This window comes from Penicillium samsonianum (assembly GCF_028829775.1).
Source record: "Penicillium samsonianum strain IBT 33392 chromosome Unknown utg000009l_segment0_segment0, whole genome shotgun sequence".
Classification (NCBI taxonomy): Eukaryota; Fungi; Ascomycota; class Eurotiomycetes; order Eurotiales; family Aspergillaceae; genus Penicillium; species Penicillium samsonianum.
The window spans coordinates 576,403-595,936 of NW_026643267.1; the positions used below are offsets into that span (position 1 = coordinate 576,403).

At 49.4% G+C, this 19,534-nt stretch overlaps 6 protein-coding genes across 6 annotated transcripts; 2 read left to right on the top strand and 4 right to left on the bottom strand.

The window, feature by feature from the left end:
- Positions 1 to 633: 633 nt before the first annotated feature.
- Positions 634 to 1,845, bottom strand: N7471_013288 (uncharacterized protein; the record flags this gene model as incomplete). Its single annotated transcript, XM_057286007.1, has 3 exons — positions 634 to 748; positions 812 to 885; positions 937 to 1,845. 3 exons carry the CDS (start codon positions 1,843 to 1,845, stop codon positions 634 to 636), a joined length of 1,098 nt encoding a protein of 365 aa, XP_057129332.1.
- A 610-nt stretch (positions 1,846 to 2,455) lies between these two features.
- Positions 2,456 to 2,704, bottom strand: N7471_013289 (uncharacterized protein; the record flags this gene model as incomplete). The annotated part of the gene is made up of 1 exon (XM_057286008.1): positions 2,456 to 2,704. The coding sequence occupies one exon, from the start codon at positions 2,702 to 2,704 to the stop codon at positions 2,456 to 2,458; it is 249 nt and encodes an 82-aa protein (XP_057129333.1).
- A 593-nt stretch (positions 2,705 to 3,297) lies between these two features.
- N7471_013290 (uncharacterized protein) lies at positions 3,298 to 6,446 on the bottom strand (the record flags this gene model as incomplete). The annotated part of the gene is made up of 14 exons (XM_057286009.1): positions 3,298 to 3,711; positions 3,787 to 3,850; positions 3,932 to 3,966; positions 4,029 to 4,104; positions 4,142 to 4,162; positions 4,318 to 4,346; positions 4,456 to 4,470; positions 4,783 to 4,823; positions 4,980 to 5,022; positions 5,087 to 5,166; positions 5,253 to 5,533; positions 5,589 to 6,134; positions 6,186 to 6,323; positions 6,376 to 6,446. The coding sequence occupies 14 exons, from the start codon at positions 6,444 to 6,446 to the stop codon at positions 3,298 to 3,300; spliced, it is 1,854 nt and encodes a 617-aa protein (XP_057129334.1).
- Positions 6,447 to 6,919: 473 nt separating this feature from the next.
- On the top strand, positions 6,920 to 11,833 carry N7471_013291 (ubiquitin-binding serine/threonine protein kinase VPS15; the record flags this gene model as incomplete). The annotated part of the gene is made up of 3 exons (XM_057286010.1): positions 6,920 to 7,133; positions 7,189 to 7,309; positions 7,360 to 11,833. 3 exons carry the CDS (start codon positions 6,920 to 6,922, stop codon positions 11,831 to 11,833), a joined length of 4,809 nt encoding a protein of 1,602 aa, XP_057129335.1.
- Positions 11,834 to 14,224: 2,391 nt separating this feature from the next.
- N7471_013292 (DENN (AEX-3) domain protein) lies at positions 14,225 to 17,046 on the top strand (the record flags this gene model as incomplete). Its single annotated transcript, XM_057286011.1, has 2 exons — positions 14,225 to 15,625; positions 15,688 to 17,046. The coding sequence occupies 2 exons, from the start codon at positions 14,225 to 14,227 to the stop codon at positions 17,044 to 17,046; spliced, it is 2,760 nt and encodes a 919-aa protein (XP_057129336.1).
- A 725-nt stretch (positions 17,047 to 17,771) lies between these two features.
- On the bottom strand, positions 17,772 to 18,958 carry N7471_013293 (SDR family NAD(P)-dependent oxidoreductase; the record flags this gene model as incomplete). Its single annotated transcript, XM_057286012.1, has 4 exons — positions 17,772 to 18,228; positions 18,308 to 18,638; positions 18,695 to 18,726; positions 18,834 to 18,958. The coding sequence occupies 4 exons, from the start codon at positions 18,956 to 18,958 to the stop codon at positions 17,772 to 17,774; spliced, it is 945 nt and encodes a 314-aa protein (XP_057129337.1).
- Between the last annotated feature and the right edge of the window lie 576 nt (positions 18,959 to 19,534).

Sequence of the window (19,534 nt, forward strand, 5' to 3'; positions counted from 1 at the left end):
AGTGGAAATAAGTGCAATTTCCACGCAATTAACAATGCCCATTGGTCTCCAGCGAGTCGCTGTTAGTCTGAAGTCAACCCGCAGACACAATATGTATGTTCTACTCCGTACATACAAAAGATCCTGATCTTCAGTCCAATCCCTGACCTCAAAGTCTTAATTGAGCCAGAAGTGCGGTGATACTGGAGGTTAGTACATAACCGATATTCCTGTTACCCGCGCGCCAGCTCATGCGGTTGCATGCAAATGATATCACATTCAAAATGGGAAATATGTACGGGGTAATATATCAAGATATAGCCAAATGAAATGAATTGAACCAATGCAAAAAAAAAACAAGACACCATCTGCAGTCCAATAATTCAAAATTCCAACCGAAATGCATCGTATAACAGTTCAACAACGCCAAGGAAATGGGGCTTCATGCTATGTGAGATATGTGAATACTAATAGGAATCTCGCATCTCGTAAAGCCCAGTAGATAAAATCAAAAATGCAAATTCAAAGTGGCCCTGACCAGCAGATCCCATAATGGCAAAACCATGCAACCCGTAAGAATCATAGCCAAAGTGGACGATATTTCCCTCCGATATTCATTTAGACATGCAGACATGGGATTAGCTGCCTGTGCTGCTAACTAGCCGAGTGACCGTGGTTCGATGCTCGTTGGCGCTGCCTGGGAACAAGCGAAGATGGCTCAGCGTGGCCTGTAGACTTCGCAGCGTTGCGCTTCTCTCCGCAATCATGTCTATATTCCTCATATCAGCACACAAGTACACATTCAACGATGAAACATATCCTGGGACCTTACCTAGCCAGACTATCCTGCCGACTGAAACGCCGGTCGCAAGAGTCACAGCTGTACTTCCGAAGCCCGAGATGAACCTAGTGCCTGAATTAGTGTCTGTTATTGATTCTGTTGCTCTCCCTACTCACGGTGTTCATGTGTCTTTTAAGATCTGAGCTTCGCCCAAAGGTTTTGTGGCATTCATCGCATGGATAGTTGTTCTTCCATTCGGGGTTGTGCATCTTCTGGTGCTCCTTACAGTTGGAGCGTCGGGTAAATTTGGCGCCACAAATGGGACATTCCAGGCCACTGGCAGAAACTAGTCTGTCATTTGATGCGCCGCGCTCTCTTTTGCTCGAATTTGTGATACCATCGGCGGTTCCATCGGAAGATGTTTGTGGTTGAGACACGACTTGCCCAGTGTTGATGGAGGATCTGTCGTATCCAATCTCCTCTCCCATCGCCCCAAGGTAGGAAACGTTGTTGATTGGCAATAGGGGCATCGTGGAGGAGATACACGCATCCGGAAACACACTCTGGCCCCATTGTCCTGCCACTCCGTTCGCTACAGTGACTGGAGTAACATCCGATGGCGTTGTCGGTCCCGAGCAAGGCGTGTGCATCCAAATATCGGTCATTTGGCCTGGGAAGACATTATTTCCAGGGACAACCTCCATGGTAGAGTTGTAACTGGGGGATGCGCTCATCGCCGGGGGGCTGTAGAACCCCAGTGAAGTCTCTGAAGTACTGTTGATGAATCCGTTGTAAACTGGTGGATAACATGTTCCGCTGGAGTAGTCGTCATAGGTTAAAGCGAAAGTGGGAGTTGGCGCTCCAGGAACTAGTTGTGATGGCAGTGTAGGCGTGGGAGGGAAGACCCTCAGTTGACCGAATGCATTCTCGATTTCGCAGCGGGAAATCCCAAGACCAATAGGGGAAACGCCTCGCTGGGACGAGGTCGAGACGGGAGAAGAGTATACCGAGGATGTTTCGCGAGACCGTGTATCCTCTCTTCGCGGGGATGTGATTGAGGTGGGATGAACTAAATTCTGATTCATGTTGGCGTAGAGAGACCGAATCCAATAAAAAATAAAGAAGTGTATTCCCATCAAATAACCAACCAAAGGGCTAGTCTATATCTGAGTAAACAAAGGGCGATGAATGAAAGTATATATAGTAAATGCTTTTGAGTCAACAGCTTCGCTGTTGGTGATTGACAGTGGCGGCATACATCGGTGGCTGAGAGGAGAGTAGTGGATAGGGTATGAATTCATTGGAGAAGAACTTGCGCCGCATCGACACCGACAATTGTTGAAGATTCAACGACTTGACGCCGTAATAGACAAGGCAGATTTGGAGAGGAAAGGGTCTGTAATTGCGGTGGAAGAGAAATTCGGGTGGGGGGGCATTAAGGCCCGGGGGTAGGGTAATCCGGGCGAGATCGATGGCAGTCCAGGTCTGGCATATGTGCACTCATAGAGGGTTAGCCCCGGAAAGATCAAGATATACGACTATGTCATAGGCATCTAGGGCAAATTATTGCATTTAAAGCCTAGTTTCGGGCACTTTTAGAGATCGTAATGCCCTGTAAGAACTGCTAGGGACATCCATGGATAAAGCGAGATATGACGATGCATAACGGCGGCTGTTGGGTTTGTCTGGAAAAGGCTAACCATCCCTTTCACCACCGTTGGGCTGGTCTGCCCAACCGAGACGTGTCCCATGCAGGTAGTAGCCATACAGAAACATTAGCAGAACCCGAGTCTCTGGATCGGCTTGGCGAGGTGCATTGGTGTGTCGAGGGCCTGTTGACCATGAGCACAGCCCGCATACTGCTGAGACGGGGAATGTATTTTCTGACAAAGTCCGGAATCGGATGGTGATGAAGTTGATCATTTCAGGAACAGGATTAATCATCGTGACCTCAGTAGTATGCGGGCCAGCCCTTCCGAACCGCTCGATCCCTTTGGCTTCATGTATACCATAGCGCGGAAACTCCACACTGACTCCACAGGTAATTAACGCGCCCCGGACAAACTGTAGCTCTATGAGATATCTGAATTCAACTTCAGGACCATGGTCTATTTACTCGCTTTCCCCCTCTTGTGGATCACATATGAAATTGATTGGAAAGCAGAACCAATCTTGAAACACCAGGGACAGGGGAGGGAAAGCCAAAAAAAAAAAGAAAAGAAAATAGGAAAAAAAAGCGAACCCCGAAAAAAGCCACCAAGCCTGTTTCGATTAGACTGTCAACGATATGGTTGTTCACACAAGAATATCGAACGGTTTTTTGGAAGTTGTCAAGGTGGCTCTGCCACTAAACTGAACCGAAGCCGACTAGCGCCCAGGTCCGGTCATACAGGGGCGTGCGTGGCCCTAAGCGCTAGGGTAGTGACCCCTCTACCGCGCCTTTGAATTCCGTCCACTCTCAACTCCACATATCAGAGGACAAACCACAGTGCGCAGAACAAGGTAATTTGCGCCCAGGCATGGTGTTGTAATTGTAATCATTTTTGCTGGGCAATGGCCTCCACTTGAGTTCGTAGTCGCTCAATCGTGTCGATCAGGTCCGCAAACTGCGGTACTTGCCCAAATTGCCCCATGTCTAGCTCACGCGCGGCTTGTTGATCCACACTGGGTGCTTTTCCAGGGCCTAGGCGATTTGTTTCAACTACGGAGGGGTGGTGTGGGTCCTGGCACCTTGATTCAGTCGGGTTTTCAGAAGTTCCTTGACCGCGTGCCAGCATTGGGGGATGTTGACTGTTCCGTCGTTTGGAGTGTCGCCATTTAGACTCGTACGCCCATATCAATGCAACAAACGGGAGGTGGGTGGCTCGAAGCAAGACAATGCGAACGCGGCGAACTGTTCCGGCAGAGAGAAAAAGCCGCATGGGGCGGATACAGAGGAGGGGAATAAGATTCTGCTGAGTGTTAGCTTGGAAATATTCCAGAACATACAAAGAAAGATTTAATTCAAGGATCAGACGCTAACTGACCAGGGGTGGCATGAAGTATGTCAGTCGTCGAGAATTGCTGCTTTCTAGGACATAAATGGCCAATCTGATTGGCTTGTCAGTCCAAATGGAATTTTCCATGGGGCAGTGCCAAATTTCAGACAAGCAGGGGTGTCTGTATACTTACTGGAAAAGATATTCTTCTCGGGCATGGCGCATCACCTATCACAAAAAATAGAATTAATCAGCCACGCAACTATACCTAGTAAACCGTATTTACTTACCCCTTCAAGGCTCATGCTCATCAAACTGATCAAGGATGATAGGATGAGAGTGTTGGTCATGAGGGCGAAAGTAAGCCTATAAGTCATTCCAACTGTCAGTATCTTTTGCATACATCTTCTTGTAAAAGAAACCACTGCGTGGAAGTTGTAGCAGATCCCCGTGTGCTAATGGTGCCCAAAAAAAAGCATGCAACCGGACGTCACTTGCATATTGGAACGTGATCAAAAGCACATGCGACTCTTTTTTTCAAGGGGCGCAATAAAATCAAAGAAAAGTCAGGGAACTCACATCAAGCCATAGCCGAAGATGGGGGAGATCTAAAAAATTAGCGTGTAAGTCAACTTAACGCGATAGCCAACCATTTTGCCAATATTCCGGGATAATGCGATTTGAGCTGCAGGACAGCCGCCTGGTGCGCAGACTTACCTCAGACGCGGTGTCCTATCATCCAATCAATTCAGCCACTGTCAGTGCACAGTTTCCTAAAAAGGAAAGGAATATGAAACCCACTAATCCAAGAACACTCGATCTGCCTCAAATGGTCAGTCAAAAAGAAAAAAGCGGTCACCACAGGGATTATTTCACCGTACCCAAAGAACACTTTCACTAACAAATGTGACATTGTGCTGAGCGACAAGCGGTCACGGGCAAGCATGGTAAATGTGGTTAAGAACCCTGCAGGGGTTCAGCAATTCGCCCCGACATGCTTCACTTGTATAGGGCTGTTTTGCTTAGCCACACTTACCAACATACAATACTACCACCACCGGGAAAAATCTGAAGAATGCTTTCGTCTGAAACACATCGTCAATCAGCCTTGGGTCCCAAAGCCACCTGAGCAAAGAGTTAGGGGGAAACCACACCATCTCTTTCAATACCGGTATCTATCCATAGCCAAAATTAGTCAATCCTTTTCTAGAATAATTATGTTTCCTGCAGGATCCACTTACTAGACTGCCGAAGTATGAATTCAAGCTCACAAGGGAGCAGATCCTGTTCATTCCGTGTCAGCCCTGTGGCCGAGGTGCATATCCCAGGAGTAGCCATGCCTGGGTACAAGAAACAGAGCCTCAAGCGAGAGAATGTCGAATGAGAGCTCAATAATAGGGTTGTCGCCCTTCGCTAGCCCGATAACTCCTGCGGCGTCCTCATTAGTCGCACCATTGACACAAATGACCTGCGAGCAACGAGCCGCAAGGCGGATTGAGTACTCAGTGACTCACTTGTTATGACAAATGCCATTCCAACACCAATAATGCTCAAGTTCCAGAGACTCCAGAAGTCCATTTGGTAGAAAATGACTCCGGCATCAATGATTCCACTCAATTCATCGTACGCAAAAGCGACGATCCACACATACATCACCGCCTCGAAGATGCCGACGGCCTCTTGCCTCCTCTCTACTAGGACTGCGTAGTAGAGAAAGAGGAAAGATATGAAGAATGCTGCTTCAAAAATTTTCCGGTACAGAGGTACTCTCAGGCGTGAATATGGATCAGCCGTTCTGATGGAAGAAAATTGTCAGTATCTCTGCAAGACTATTGCTTGTCGTGTCTAACCTTGTGTTAAAAATATGAGGTTTCTTGGTTGAATTTACTGTCAGAGAATCCCAAAAAACGATCTCGCCCTTCCAAATACCGTCGACCACCCTCTGAACAACTCGCTGGCTCAGGAATCTCTTTGCATGGGCAATCGTTGCAATTTCCAGTGCATTCAATCCAAAAAATTGGGAGTATCTCCGGGCAGCATAGGTCTCCTCATGTCGGTGTGTATCTTGCGAGGCTCCAGATAACAGAGTCTCTGTCGTCTTCCTGCCAAAAAGACGATAAAAAGAAGAGGAGTTTGGCAAGAGAGGAGTGGCCTCGCTTTCCGTCTGGCTTGTATCACCTTGGACAGATGCCAGGCCAGAGTTACCTGCTTCGGATTCAATGATATTTGCCGAACCGCGCCGCGGTGTTGGTAGCTCTTCTAACAAAAACTCAATTGTCTCGCGCTGATTCAGGTGACACAGGAATTGCCAGGCAACAAATTCGCAGGCTGCACCACGGCTCTCATTGAGTCCCCAGTCATCCTCGGTAGCAGTGGTGAAGTCCCATTTCAGAATCCTGGATTTGTTAATCAGTCCAGTTCCAGCGTCCTCTTTATGGTGAACTTACATCAATGCCACAATGATGAAGGGATTATGAGTATCATCCGCCAAGGCATGGACCAGTTGTCTAAGACGGTGCCCTTGGGATCCGTACAGCATTTGTTCAAATGTGTAAGCCATATCACCCACGGCCATGCTAATGAAGCTACAGGGGGTTTCGTTAACTCTGCTTAATCAAGAAGGCAGACAAAACTTACTTGAACAGCTTGGGAAGAACATCGAATAGCGGCTCATCGGTTTCGATCACCGGAATTTCCGTATGATCCATGTGTGTATCCATCTGGAGAATGACCCCAGGATTAGATTTTCAATAAATTTGGCTGTTTGTTTTTGTTCTCCTTTTTTTAACCTAGCGTATCTCCCTTCGGGGATAGGGCAGAACTGCAAGTATCAAGACCGAGATATCGATGAAAAGTCCATATTGTTTGATCGGTGGGGGTTAAATTGGCCACAAATAGCAATGTAATAATGACCTCTGTCGGTTTAATATAAAATAATTCACAATATTTAATATGAACAGGAAGAATTGCAAGAGGGAAAGGTGACGAGCTGAAAGTTGTCGACGACAATCTCGCTGACCGCCTTGTGCACGTGTCGACGCGTCCAGTGACTTCATCGGCTTCAACCCGACGTTCCTTATCGCATAGCTCTCCCCAGTCATCTCCATCTAATTTACTCAATCTCTGACTCTGACTACCCACCATCAGATCTCCAACGGGGAGATGAGGGGCAGTCGACACCATGGGACAAGGCTACTCCCTCACAACCCTGTCCGCGGGGTCGGCGGGGATCGATGTGCCTGAATTAGCTGACCTGGTGTATGAGAAGTCGATGGGGGGTGGCAGATTCATGAAAAGCATTCGCGCTCGGCAGCCAAATGGTCTGGTGTTCATCAAGGTTATCATGAAACCGTTCCCAACCATGGAACTGGAGCCATATATCAAAAACATCACGAGTATGTTTGGATCCTTTTCACTATTTCAAACTTCTAATGTCCATGTCCACATCAGGGGAGCGAAGGCTGTTGTCGGATGTACCAAATGCGCTAAGCTACCAGCGGATTCTTGAGACTGCCACGAGTGGATACCTTGTGCGCCAGTACATCCACAGCTCTCTCTACGATCGAATGAGGTAAGTCTGTCGCAGCTGTTGCCAGCGAACCAAGCCTGACATTGATATAGCACACGGCCTTTTCTAGAGCATATTGAGAAAAAGTGGATTGCCTTCCAGCTGTTGTGTGCTCTTCGAGATTGCCATTCACTAGATGTCTACCATGGTGATATCAAAACTGAAAACGTTTTGGTCACGGCCTGGAACTGGCTCTATCTTTCTGACTTCTCATCATCTTTCAAACCCACATTTCTCCCCGAGGATAATCCGGCAGATTTCTCTTTCTTCTTCGACATCTCCGGGAGACGAACCTGTTACTTAGCCCCCGAGCGGTTCTCTGTTGCCGGGGAAGAGCCCAGTGAAAGCGGCGTCAACTGGGCAATGGATATCTTCAGTGCTGGCTGTGTCATTGCGGAGCTTTTTCTTGAATCGCCGATCTTCAACCTGAGTCAAATGTACAAGTATCGCAAAGGGGAATACAGCCCAGAACACAGTCAGCTAGCAAAAATCGATGATCCGGACATTCGGGAGTTGATCCTGCATATGATCCAACTTGAGCCAGAGTCTCGGTACTCGGCGGAGGAATATCTGAATTTCTGGAAGGGCAAGGCCTTTCCAGAATACTTCTACAGTTTTCTCCACCAATACATGTCCCTCATGACCGATCCTTCCTCCGGGCGAACAGACTTGGATGCAGAATCAGCCAACCGAGGGGAGGCAGACGAACGGATTGAGCGAATTTACCTAGACTTCGATAAAGTATCTTACTTCCTCGGTTCCAACACCCGTGGCGTTGGGGCTCTATCTAATGTCCCAATTTCCAAATTGACAGGCAACACTCTCCCTGTGAGGCTTGATCTGCCAAATGGTGAAAGCCAGGTTTCAGCACCACAGTCACAGCCAGATGAGGGTGCTCTGGTTTTCCTAACACTTGTGGTATCCAACTTGCGAAATACTGCCAAGGCATCGGCTCGGATTAAGGCCTGCGATATCCTTCTTGCATTTGCGGAAAGGCTGTCAGATGAAGCAAAATTGGATCGCATTCTTCCATATATCATGGTCTTATTGACTGACCGGACCGATGCTGTCAAGGTTGCTGCGATCCGCACCTTAACCCAATTACTGAAAATGGTCCAGGTGGTCTCTCCGGTCAATGCCTATCTGTTCTCCGAATACATATTCCCAAGGCTCCAGCCATTCGTTGCTAGCTCCAACAGCAAGTCAAGCGCCATGGTGCGTGCGGCATATGCCTCATGCATTGCGTCTTTGGCCCAGTCATCTTTGAGATTTTTGGACATGATCCAAGCATTGCGTTCCGATACCCGTTTGGCTGCGTTGATCCCGGTCGGCTTTGAGCCTCGATGGTCTGAGGATGCGACTTATCACAATCTCTATGATGTGGCTCGGATCGATCTTCTAGAATATTTCGAGGTTCACACAAAAATGCTGTTGACAGACACCGATGCATCAGTTCGGCGGGCCTTTCTGGGCTCTGTCTCCAGCCTCTGTGTGTTTTTCGGCAATCTCAGAGCAAACGAGGTTGTTCTCAGCCATTTGAATACCTATTTGAACGATCCAGACTGGATTTTAAAATGCGCCTTTTTCGAGGCTGTCATCGGCGTCGCCGCCTATGTAGGGAGCCTGAATCTGGAGCTATACATATTGCCGCTGATGGTTCAGTCCATGACTGAGCCTGAGGAATTCGTTGTTGAAAGGGTGATCCGATCTCTAGCAACTATGGCTGACTTAGGCTTATTCCAGCGATCAACAACGTGGGATCTCCTAAACACGACTGTTGGATTTTTGGGCCATCCGAACATCTGGATTCGGGAGGCAGCAGTCAAGTTCGTGGTTAATTCCGCCAAATTTTTATCAATAGCGGATGTTCATTCCATCCTGACGCCCATTATCCGGCCTTTCCTCAAGATCAAAATTGTTGTGTTTTCGGACACCCAAATACTCGATGCACTCAAACGGCCAATGTCGAGAAGTGTATACGAAATGGCCTTTCTCTGGGCTTCAAAATCAGAGAAAGGTGTTTTCTGGAAGTCGCCAAGTCGCGATGGCATGTTCAGCTTGTCTGAGCCTGGATCATTCAGTCCCCGCGTGGGTCAACGGAATCATTCCTTTAATATGGCCGCTCAATCAAGAAATGACGAGGACGAACAATGGCTTAGTCGGTTGCGAAACCTTGGGATGGGCCCCGAGGATGAGTTCAAGCTTCTCGCACTCAAAGACTATATTTGGAGAGTCTCATTACGCCAATCGAGAGAAACTGATGTCCATTCAAGGCCACCCTTGAACGACATTGTCAGTTTGACACAACATGGAGTAAAGCCCCAGACTGTGTTCTTTGATAAGGAAATCAAAGATCAGTCGCGAGCAATATCCTCAGACGTAAACGATGGCACCGCGGAGGATCCAAGACCGAGAACAATCGCAGATGCTTTGCTTGACGCTTCTACAACCATTGAGCGAATGCCCAGTGCTCATCGCAAGCACTTGCGGTCGAAAAGCCAACTTTCGAAAGAGACAAGACGTGCCTCGCTTGTTCCTATCTTGGACGGAAATGATACTTCTTCGTTATCTTCGTCTCCAGTGGCATCATCGCCTGCCGGAGGACCTGCGTCTCGTCCATTGTCCCCTCCGAACTTCCATAATGATCAGAGGGTTTCCAGTCGTCGACCGAGCCCTGGAAAAGACGGCCCGTTGACATCAACTAACGCAGACACTAGAAGTATATCTGATCGTGTACATAAAAAGTCTAGCGCGATGAGTTTGTTGAGTCGCAAAGACACTGCCAAGGCCGACGCTGAAACGGGCACAAGCTCCGCAAACGCCTTCGGAAAGGTAGACGCACCGGTCCAAAGAGGAGGCACACCCCGACCATTAACACCATTACTCTCAAACGAGCACAAAGTAACCCCGACAATATCCCAGAAATATCGTGCCCACCATTCGTATGGGGGCAACGACCCTGCGGTTCTGCGACTTTTAGACAACGTCTTTGAGGAAAACTACCCGACAGACCTATTTGACCTAGGGCCGTATGTCAAGGAAGTTGACACCCGCCAACCGATTCGCACCGCCACTGATCAAGAGCCAAGTAAGATCTGGAAACCTGAAGGGAATCTGGTCGCAACTTTTGGCGAGCACAGTGCGCCAATCAATCGTGTCGTGGTAGCACCGGATCACTCCTTCTTTGCTACCGCATCCGACGATAGCACGGTGAAGATTTGGGATACAACTCGTCTTGAAAGGAACTTGACTCCTCGATCCCGTCAAACTCACCGTCATGCAGCAGGCTCGCGCGTGAAGGCTTTGACCTTTGTTGAGAATACCTACACTTTTGTCAGTGCGGCCACTGATGGCAGCGTTCATGCCGTTCGAGTCGACTATCAGAAAGTCAGTCAGACAGCCGTCCGATATGGCAAGCTTCAAATTGTTCGCGAATATCAGCTTCCCATAGCTGAAGACGGATCACCCGAATACGCGGTCTGGATGGAGCACTTCCGTGATGAAGGACAATCCACCTTGATTATTGCGACCAACACTTGTCGCATCGTTGCGTTGGACATGAAAACCATGCTGCCGATCTACACGCTAGAAAACCCAGTTCACCATGGAACTCTGACTACATTCTGTTGCGACCGCAGGCATCACTGGCTACTGGTCGGCACAACTCATGGGATCCTCGACCTATGGGATCTCCGCTTCCGCGTGCGGTTGAAGGCTTGGGGTCTTCCAGGCTGGGGTGCTATCAACCGGATCCAACTACATCCCGTCAAGGCCCGCGGACGCTGGGTCTGCGTATCCAGCAGCGGCAGCCACGGCAATGAAATCACAGTGTGGGATATCGAGAAGTTCCGCTGTCGCGAGGTTTACCAAGCGACCCCACTGGGCGTCGGCAACAATGGTCCCAATGGCGCTCATCATCCTTCCCGCGCCCCTCACGCCTATCCGACCCCTGTCATGCCAAGCGATTACGAAGCGTGGCGGGTCGATGGCGACCGGCCCGAAGGGATGCTGAGTCGCTTTGCGGCGAACGGCCCTGAGCCTGGTACTCCGTCTTCCAACAATCCGGCCGGCGATCGACTCGGCATCTGGGCGTTTGCGGTCGGCCTCAATGCCCCTGGCGAGGACAAGGACTCTAGCACGAAATGTGGGTACATCATTTCCGCAGGATGCGACCGGAAGATCCGGTTCTGGGATCTGGCGCGACCGGATCTCTCCTCGATAGTCAGTGGGTTAGACGTCGTCTCAGACGGTAGTGCCAGTGGCAAGCCACACTATGAGCAGTCCCAGCCCAGTCCCAGTCTCCTGGTTACCACCGAGCACCTCCCTACTTCGTCCAGCACTGGCAGTTCTCGAGATACTAGGAAGGGAGCTAGCCCGAGGCCGCCGCGTAGTACCGTCATCAGCCTGCAGCAGCAGATGTTATTGAAGAGCCATCTGGATATTATTCAAGATGTGGCGGTTTTGCGTGTGCCGTACGGTATGGTTGTGAGCGTCGACCGTGCTGGTATGGTGTACATCTTTTCTTAGGCTTTCTGAGGCATTCGATTTATGATATTCTCAGCGGAACTTGAATCATATCTGGAATTTCACTCCACATAACATTAACTATTCTCAAATTGTATTTTAGGCGTTCGGAGAGTACGAATACATACTCCGTACTCAGTGCAATAAATGAATTGCATCCGATGTCTTTTTATAGATATTCTTCAAGACAGGCGTGATTTGAAATGGAATAGCGAAATATATATTAAGTGGCTGCTCCGCACTCCGTACGGTGCATACATACCTCACCCCTACCCCTATCGCGGATAATAATAACAAACAGGTTAAACCAGCGAAGCTATTGATGGCCCACAGGACTCGATTATATTGTGCAATATACGAATCCTAGAACATCCCATTTATATATGGAGTACCCCAGTACCAAACTCCATCCTCGAGATTAAACCCTCTTGCCACCGGGTACCTGGGCGCAGTGTACCGGATACCTCGGCCCATGCGGGTTCCAGTTGCATGAACTAAGGTACCGGGTACGACGACTATTGGTACTAGAATTTTGCTGGGGAGAGCTGTGGTGTGGGTCCTTGCGCGAAACACTGGGTGGATCGGGTTGTGGATCGACAGGCCAGGGACCCTAATGAGGCTTAGAGTAAGGAGAACGGAGAATTCTGGAAAGACTTCGGAGGTAATTCCAGGAGATTTATATTGTACGGAGTGGTACGGAGGACTCCGTATGGAGTAAGCACTATTAATTAAGCTTGCATGAGGTTTCTGTTTACAACTCGTTTCTGTTTATAAATGTTCAATCTAGGGCTACCGAGTAGAGACGAATGCATTGCTTATCTTCAATTAAATAGTGATAATAATAATTAAACTTGGAACGAATAATTCTGACGGGAGAGATAAAAAATAAGATTGTAAATTTACCAGCTTGGAACAGAGAACTTGCTCTATGATCTCGGACATAAGAACTCTCCGAGTTTATATTTATACACTGGAGTAATGTACAAAGTACTAACTAGTTAACTAGTTAGTTAGTACGGTGTACTTTGTACAGAATGAAAGGTGTTCGCTAGCCCTAGAGTGACCCTATGTATCCAATGGTCCATGCGGTCTTCCCATGTGCGATCTCGAGTTCGAGCCTTGAACCTTCGCCAGATCTCTACCGTTACAATGTATATACATGTACGGAGTACGGAGTAGTTCCTTACCACATGGGTCCAGAACCCTGCAAAGTCGTGCGTGAGGGGCTCATCCGGGAAATGAGATCTCCGCCAAAACTGCCAGACTGAGTAGCTCGGTAGACTTGGTAGCTTAGCTTGCCCGCTTTGACGGGCTAACACGAGTCGAGCAGAGTTTGTGAGGGGAAACGGGAAGATACTGTACATGTAGGGAAGGGAAGATGTGATGGTATAAGTATATTGTATATATTCTATATTGCATATACATATTTCTTTTTCAACATGTCAAATGTCAAATGGTTTATAATCAACATTGAAATCATTCAGGGGGGTGTCAGATTGCAGGTCAACCAAGGTTGGAAGATCGAACCGATGGGGACTGGCCAGGGGAACCGACCAATCGTATGAATTGTTCACCAGTTCGGACGGGATACCCATGGCTCACGATCTTTCAATTCGGCCTCGAACGAAAATGAAATCAAATGATCGGCACAAGTAGGGATATCTAGATATTTGTCAAGTGGTCAAGTGGTCAAGTGAAGTGGTTGGAGTCTCCTAACTGCTCGCAGGCGAAACATAGGAGCTTTGCATATATATGGTCGCACTGCAGATTACTGAGGGAGAGGATATGAGTACATGTATCAAAGTTTTGTGAAAAGTGAAACGAATAGATCAGAAAGAATAGGCGAAACTTTAACGTTGCCAACGGTGTTGGATGTATCATTTCTATCTCTGAGTGCTTAGTATTCTGTACTCCGTAGAATACAACATAATAATATTATACCCTGAAGAAAAAAAAAAAGACAAAATGAAAAAGATGAAACAATAAATACATGTACATAGATACGTAAATAAAATACCATACAGCTAATTAAAGTGGAGAGAACTCCTTTGGCCTTAGTCTTTAATTGCCTTCTTCTTCTTCTCCTATTTGCCCTTCCCCCTAAACCCTCCTCTTTCTTGGGTTCTTGTTTTTCAATTGCATTTGTATCCATATGGCGGGTGTGTTCTCGAGACTTGAGTATTATTGAAGTTTCATCCGGACTTCTCACACTCTCTAAATATCTCCCCGACTTTCCTTGATCTTGGACCCTCATTTCGAACTGCACTGAAGCAGTGCTTTCATTCCGACATTCCTCATATTTCCAAGGAATTCCAACCCCGGACTCTCCACTCTCCAACTCTACTCGACATACTCGACATACTCAATCCCGATATATAAATATACATCGCAACAATGGTCCATTCTCTGCGAGATCATGGATCTTTTGTCCGGCCAGCCACTCGGGATCGGCCTACGACACGCGGCGAAGGAGAAAATTCGCTGGTCGTTCCTAGCCGCACGTCGTCGTTGCACTCGCGCATCACTCAACCTATCCCGTCCTCACTCAGCATCAAGCCCGCTCAGCGGACACCGAAAACACTCACCCATGCTTACATGGTATGCGGTGTGGGACGCGAACCTTCACAATGGGTCAAAGCGCCTGCCCCCGCCCAAGGCAAGATTGGCCACATGAAGGGAGCCGTCAGTCAATTCTGGCTGCCCGAGATTCTGGGAAGCAGCCCTCGACTAGAGCAGGACAATGAGATCGCACGAGCCCTACACTCGGCTATGCGAGCATGCTTCCCTCACGACGTGGAGATTTGCACAGGCAAGAGCCAGCCTCACTGTGCACACCACGCATTCGTGTTGCAACAGGACTCTTCTCACACTCTGTACGGTATCGCGCTGCGCGTTTGGTCCCGTGCCGATGAGAAGCGCGCGGAGACCATCCGCGAGCTGCGCAAGAAGACGGAGCCGGACTTCTACGATAACCCCGATGAGACCTACTGGATTCCTTACTGCTTGAGCTTCCTCTCCCGGTATCCCCTATACGATCTGCTAGGTGATTACCTCCGTGGCATGTGGATCCACTGGAACAAGGCTACCAACCTGTTCCACGCCGAGGAGGTCTCCCGCATCCTCAGCTTCCCGGCCCCGCGTCTCAACGACTTGGTCCGCATTGATATGAAGGATTATGCCCTGTGCTATCAGTTCCCCTCGTCGCCCACCGGCTTCCAGAACTTTGCCATGTGGCCACTGTTCACTTGTCTGTCGATCCCCAACATTGTCGGCGTGATCGAGGCTGCTGTCTCGCCTACCCGCCGCATCATTTTCGTCAGCCACTACCCGGCGATGCTGACTGTCGCTGCGGAAACCATTCGCTACTGCGTTCGCGTCTATGAGTGGAGTGGTCTGTACGTGCCCGTGGTTCACGCCCGTCACGTCAAGGAGCTGGTCCAAGAGCCCGGTCCCTACATTCTGGGTATCACTGCCGAGTGCCGGACTCTGTTCAACGCTCCCTCTGATGCCCTCGTGGTCGACCTCGATCGCAACTTTGTCCTCACATCCAGCCCGCCTAATGTGTTGAACCAGGGCCAGCGCACCAAGTTTATCAACCGCATGACCCAATCCCTGAATGGCGATGTCTCGCCTTCCGGTGTGCCCCCACACCTGCGCACTGCCTACGCTGGCGGCAAGCTCATCCCGGCTGGCCAGATCATCGTCATGAGAGGAGAGGTCGAAAGCATTGAAGAGCCCCAATGGTGGAACCAGGATGCTGTCATGGGCGTCATGGACCATGTCTGCGAGAAGCTGGTACGTTTAATCGCCTCTCAATTGTCACTAACCACAATCAAAACTGACCTTCTATCTATTAGGGCCGCAACACCGGTATGAAGGCCATCTTCGGTGGCTCCGTCAAGAAGCCCCTCATGACCAAGGTTTCCATGCGTCACCTCAACGAGATTGTCCGTGAGCGCAACCAGTACTCTCGGGATGCCATGGAAGCTTGGCAAGACTTCATCAACCTCAAGGGCAGAATGGACACCGAGCTCAGCAAGGTCACCAAGCGCAACAACTTCTTGGTCGAGGAGCTCGAGACCTGGAAGCAGCAGTTCCTCAAGTTCCAGGCCTTTGCTGAGCAGCTCACCAAGGAGACCTCGGAGCTTAAGGTCAAGATCGAAAACCACAAGCGCGAGAGCCGTCGCCTCACTGGTCTTATTGACCAACAGAAAGATGATGTGGCTCGTCTTACTCTGCGTCTGTCTGGTACTGAGAAGCAGCGTGACGATGCTCTCGAGGCACTGGTCCTCCAGCAGGAGATTGCCGAAGAGCTCGAGCGTGAGCGCAAGCGCAACCAGAAGGAGATCTCCGCCCTCTCGCACACTAACTCAACCCTCGCCCGCGAGCGCGAAGATGCCCAGCGCGTTGTCATGCACCTGCGCAGCCTTATCAACGGCCAGAGCCACCATATGGAGCACATCGTCCGCTCCATTGGTAGCCGGGCGGAGATTACTGAAATGGTCGAGCAGGGCTACGAAGACGCCCCCGAGGAGCTCAAGGACGATGTGTCAGTTGCTGAGTCGAAGGAGTCCGTCAAGACGGCTAAGGATGTCAATGGTCACAATACTCTGGTAAATGATATGAAGCCCGAGCTAGAGCAGCATTTGCTGAACCTCGGAAAGGATCACAAGACCCTTGCGCGTCTCAGCATTACAGATGTCGCAGACCGTTACCTGCGCGACAAGACCGATGCCATTGCAGACATCATCCGCAGCATCAGCGACCAGTGCGCCGCCGCCGTCGAAGGCCTGCACCTGGCCCAGGACGCCGAGGACGACCAAGAAGCCGAGATCGCTTCCAACCTCCACCAGAACGACCGTCTCAGCTCCGACTACGACAACATGGATGGCCGCTCCACCCGCGCCCCTAGCGAGATCAGCGATGCTGACAACAGCTCTCTCCACCCGGACAACCGCCACTCCAGCATCCCCCCGACCCCGGATCTGGTCCACAACCGCTCCAGCACCTCTATGTCCATGGTCAGCAGCTCGACTTTCCCCGAACGGTCAAGTCAGCAGTATGGTCCCGGCGATATCCCGACCCGAATCGTTGAGGATGATGATGAGCACGCTCATGAGACTGAGAACGTTGACGACCAGCAGACTGAGCGCGGCACTCTGTCCAAGCAGAATAGCGAGGATCTCATGCGGCCTACTACCGCACGCGTGATCTAGATTTTCCATCAGCTTTTCAGGTTAGATGACTGAGACGATCTTGTTTGTGTTTTTTTCCCTTCTCTTCTCTGTCCATTCCTTGTTCTCCTTCTGCCTGGCGAAGCCTTTTCCCCTTTTTCTCTTTTTACTTCAACTGTGTAGTATCCTGAATACGCACATACGCTCTGGTTGTCTGGCGTATTTTCTCATTTTTCGTCGTGTCGATTATTTTTGATCTTCATTATATCCACCCGACCATCTGTGTTTTTTCTTGTCCAATAATTTATGGTCTTTTTGCCTTCCCGGGACTTGTTTTTTTTTTTTTCTCCCTCCCATTTTTTCTTTCTTTTTGCCCTGTTCTTTCCTTGAGGGATTCGTTTATTTACTATATGTCGTGCCGTCTGGGATGGAACGGCTTGATTTGTTTTGACTTGCGCTGATCTCCAAGAGAGAGCCCTCCACTTTGCACCCCCCCATCCGCACTGTCTGCGGATGATATTTCCTATTTATCTGCAGTCCTTGATCTGGATTGATCCGATCTACCAGGGTCTATATAACTCCCTGTCTTCCTCTAAAATGAATTCTGTGAATTTGAACTTTTTAAAATTGCCACAAGTTACACCCATCGTAGCTAAGCAACTTCGAAAAGGCTTATAAAATCATTCAAGTCAAATCCTCGTAGGATTCATATGTTAATCATGAATTATGTACATCACTCAAATGCAACCCAATGCCCAAGACCCATTTCAAGCCAACTTCCCCGGCACAAAAGGATGTCCAGCACTCAACCCACCACAAACCGCCCAAGCTTGTCCATTAACATAGCTACTCTCATCACTACCAAGGAAAAGCGCAACACGCGCAACCTCATCAGCAACAGCTCCCCGCTGCAACGGGTTCAACTGTCCGACCTTGCGCTCCGTACCGCGCTCCCGCGCCCGGTCAAACACCGTCTGCGTCATCCCCGTCTCAATAAGCCCAGGACAGATCGCGTTCATGCGGATACCCGACCCAGCGAGCTGGTACGAGACCGTCTGCGCGATCGATACAACTGCTGCCTTTGAGGCGGAGTAATCGGTTGAACCGGCGTTGGAGCGGAGACCTGCTACAGACGCCGTGCCGATGATCGAGCCGCTGGGGTATGGCTTCGAGGCGGAGGTTATCTTCATTGCTGGCGCCGCGTGTTTGGCTGCTAGGAAGACACTGTTTGTACCGGTTGGTTAGATTGTTTTCGTCTCGGGGACGATTATGTTTGTCTTGTTTCAGGGAGGGATGTACGTACCCGAGAGCATTTACTCGCATCGTGTTTAGGAAGCCCTCGCCGTCGATCTCGGTGAATATCTTCGGTTGGCCTACCACGCCCGCGTTCGCGAAGAAGATGTCTAGGCGGCCGTATTTGCTGATTACTTCGTCGATGACTCCGCTCAGGGCTTTTTCGTCCGCTGCGTCGAATGACCGCACGTGGACGTCTACGTTTGGGTAGAGGGACTCCATCTCCCGCTTGTGCGTGGCTAGATGGGTGTCGCTGAAGTCGCAGATGTAGACTGCTTTGGCGCCATTGTTGGCGAATTGGTGCGCGCTGGCGCGGCCGATTCCATTTGGAGAGTTTGCGCCTGGATTTGATTAGTATGGTGCTTTCAAATGGCGTTGGGGAATACTATGTACTTACCAGTCACGATTACTACCTTGTCCTTGACTCGGCTGTAGATTCGGGCGTTAGTTATGCCTAAGCTTGCAATGTATGCAATGTATGCAACGCTAGAAGCTGGCTCAACCAGAATGTAGCTATGCGCCTCAAGACTACTTACGGTCCTGCCGAATCATCGGCAACTTGACGGATCTTGGGGATATCCTCAAACGTGCCCTCGGAGGGAATGCCCTCAACGAGCTGCTTGCTCAGGGCCTGAAGACGTTGCTTTGCTGCTGCAGACATAATTGTTAAGGTTTGAGTAATCCTAAAGGGTTGCCAATAAAAAAAAGTATTGAACGCGCTAGAAAAACAGCTTCAATTGCGGCAGCTTTGTAGTTATAACAGCTCATCAGCTTTCCCCACTATGTCGGTTATGCGGAGAGCCGAGGCTCCAGGGCTACGGCAGGGTATAAAGACCAGTATGGTAAATTAGTCACGTGCAAAGAGGATAAGAATTGCATCACATGACACTTATCTGGTCACGTCATGTGCCGTAGGATAGTTATCAAAGCTGTGTTTGTGGGTTTTAGATCAACACAAATCCGTGCTCTTTGTTTCCTTATGCTTTTGTTGGTCCTAAAATAGGGTATCTAGGGTTGAAATTCATACCCGCCCCTGAAAATCACGGTCGATCTCCCTTCATTCCATCCATCACTACAGCAAGGATCGCCAAGCACGCACGACAAAGACAAGCCAAGTAGCAGAAGCTACATAAGCTAGTTGATTATTTGTCTTGTTAGCCCGGACACCATTTCCAACTCACCCAGCTCCGAAAGCTCTAAGAAAAGCCTTCATGAAGCCATTAATCAACGATTCCAC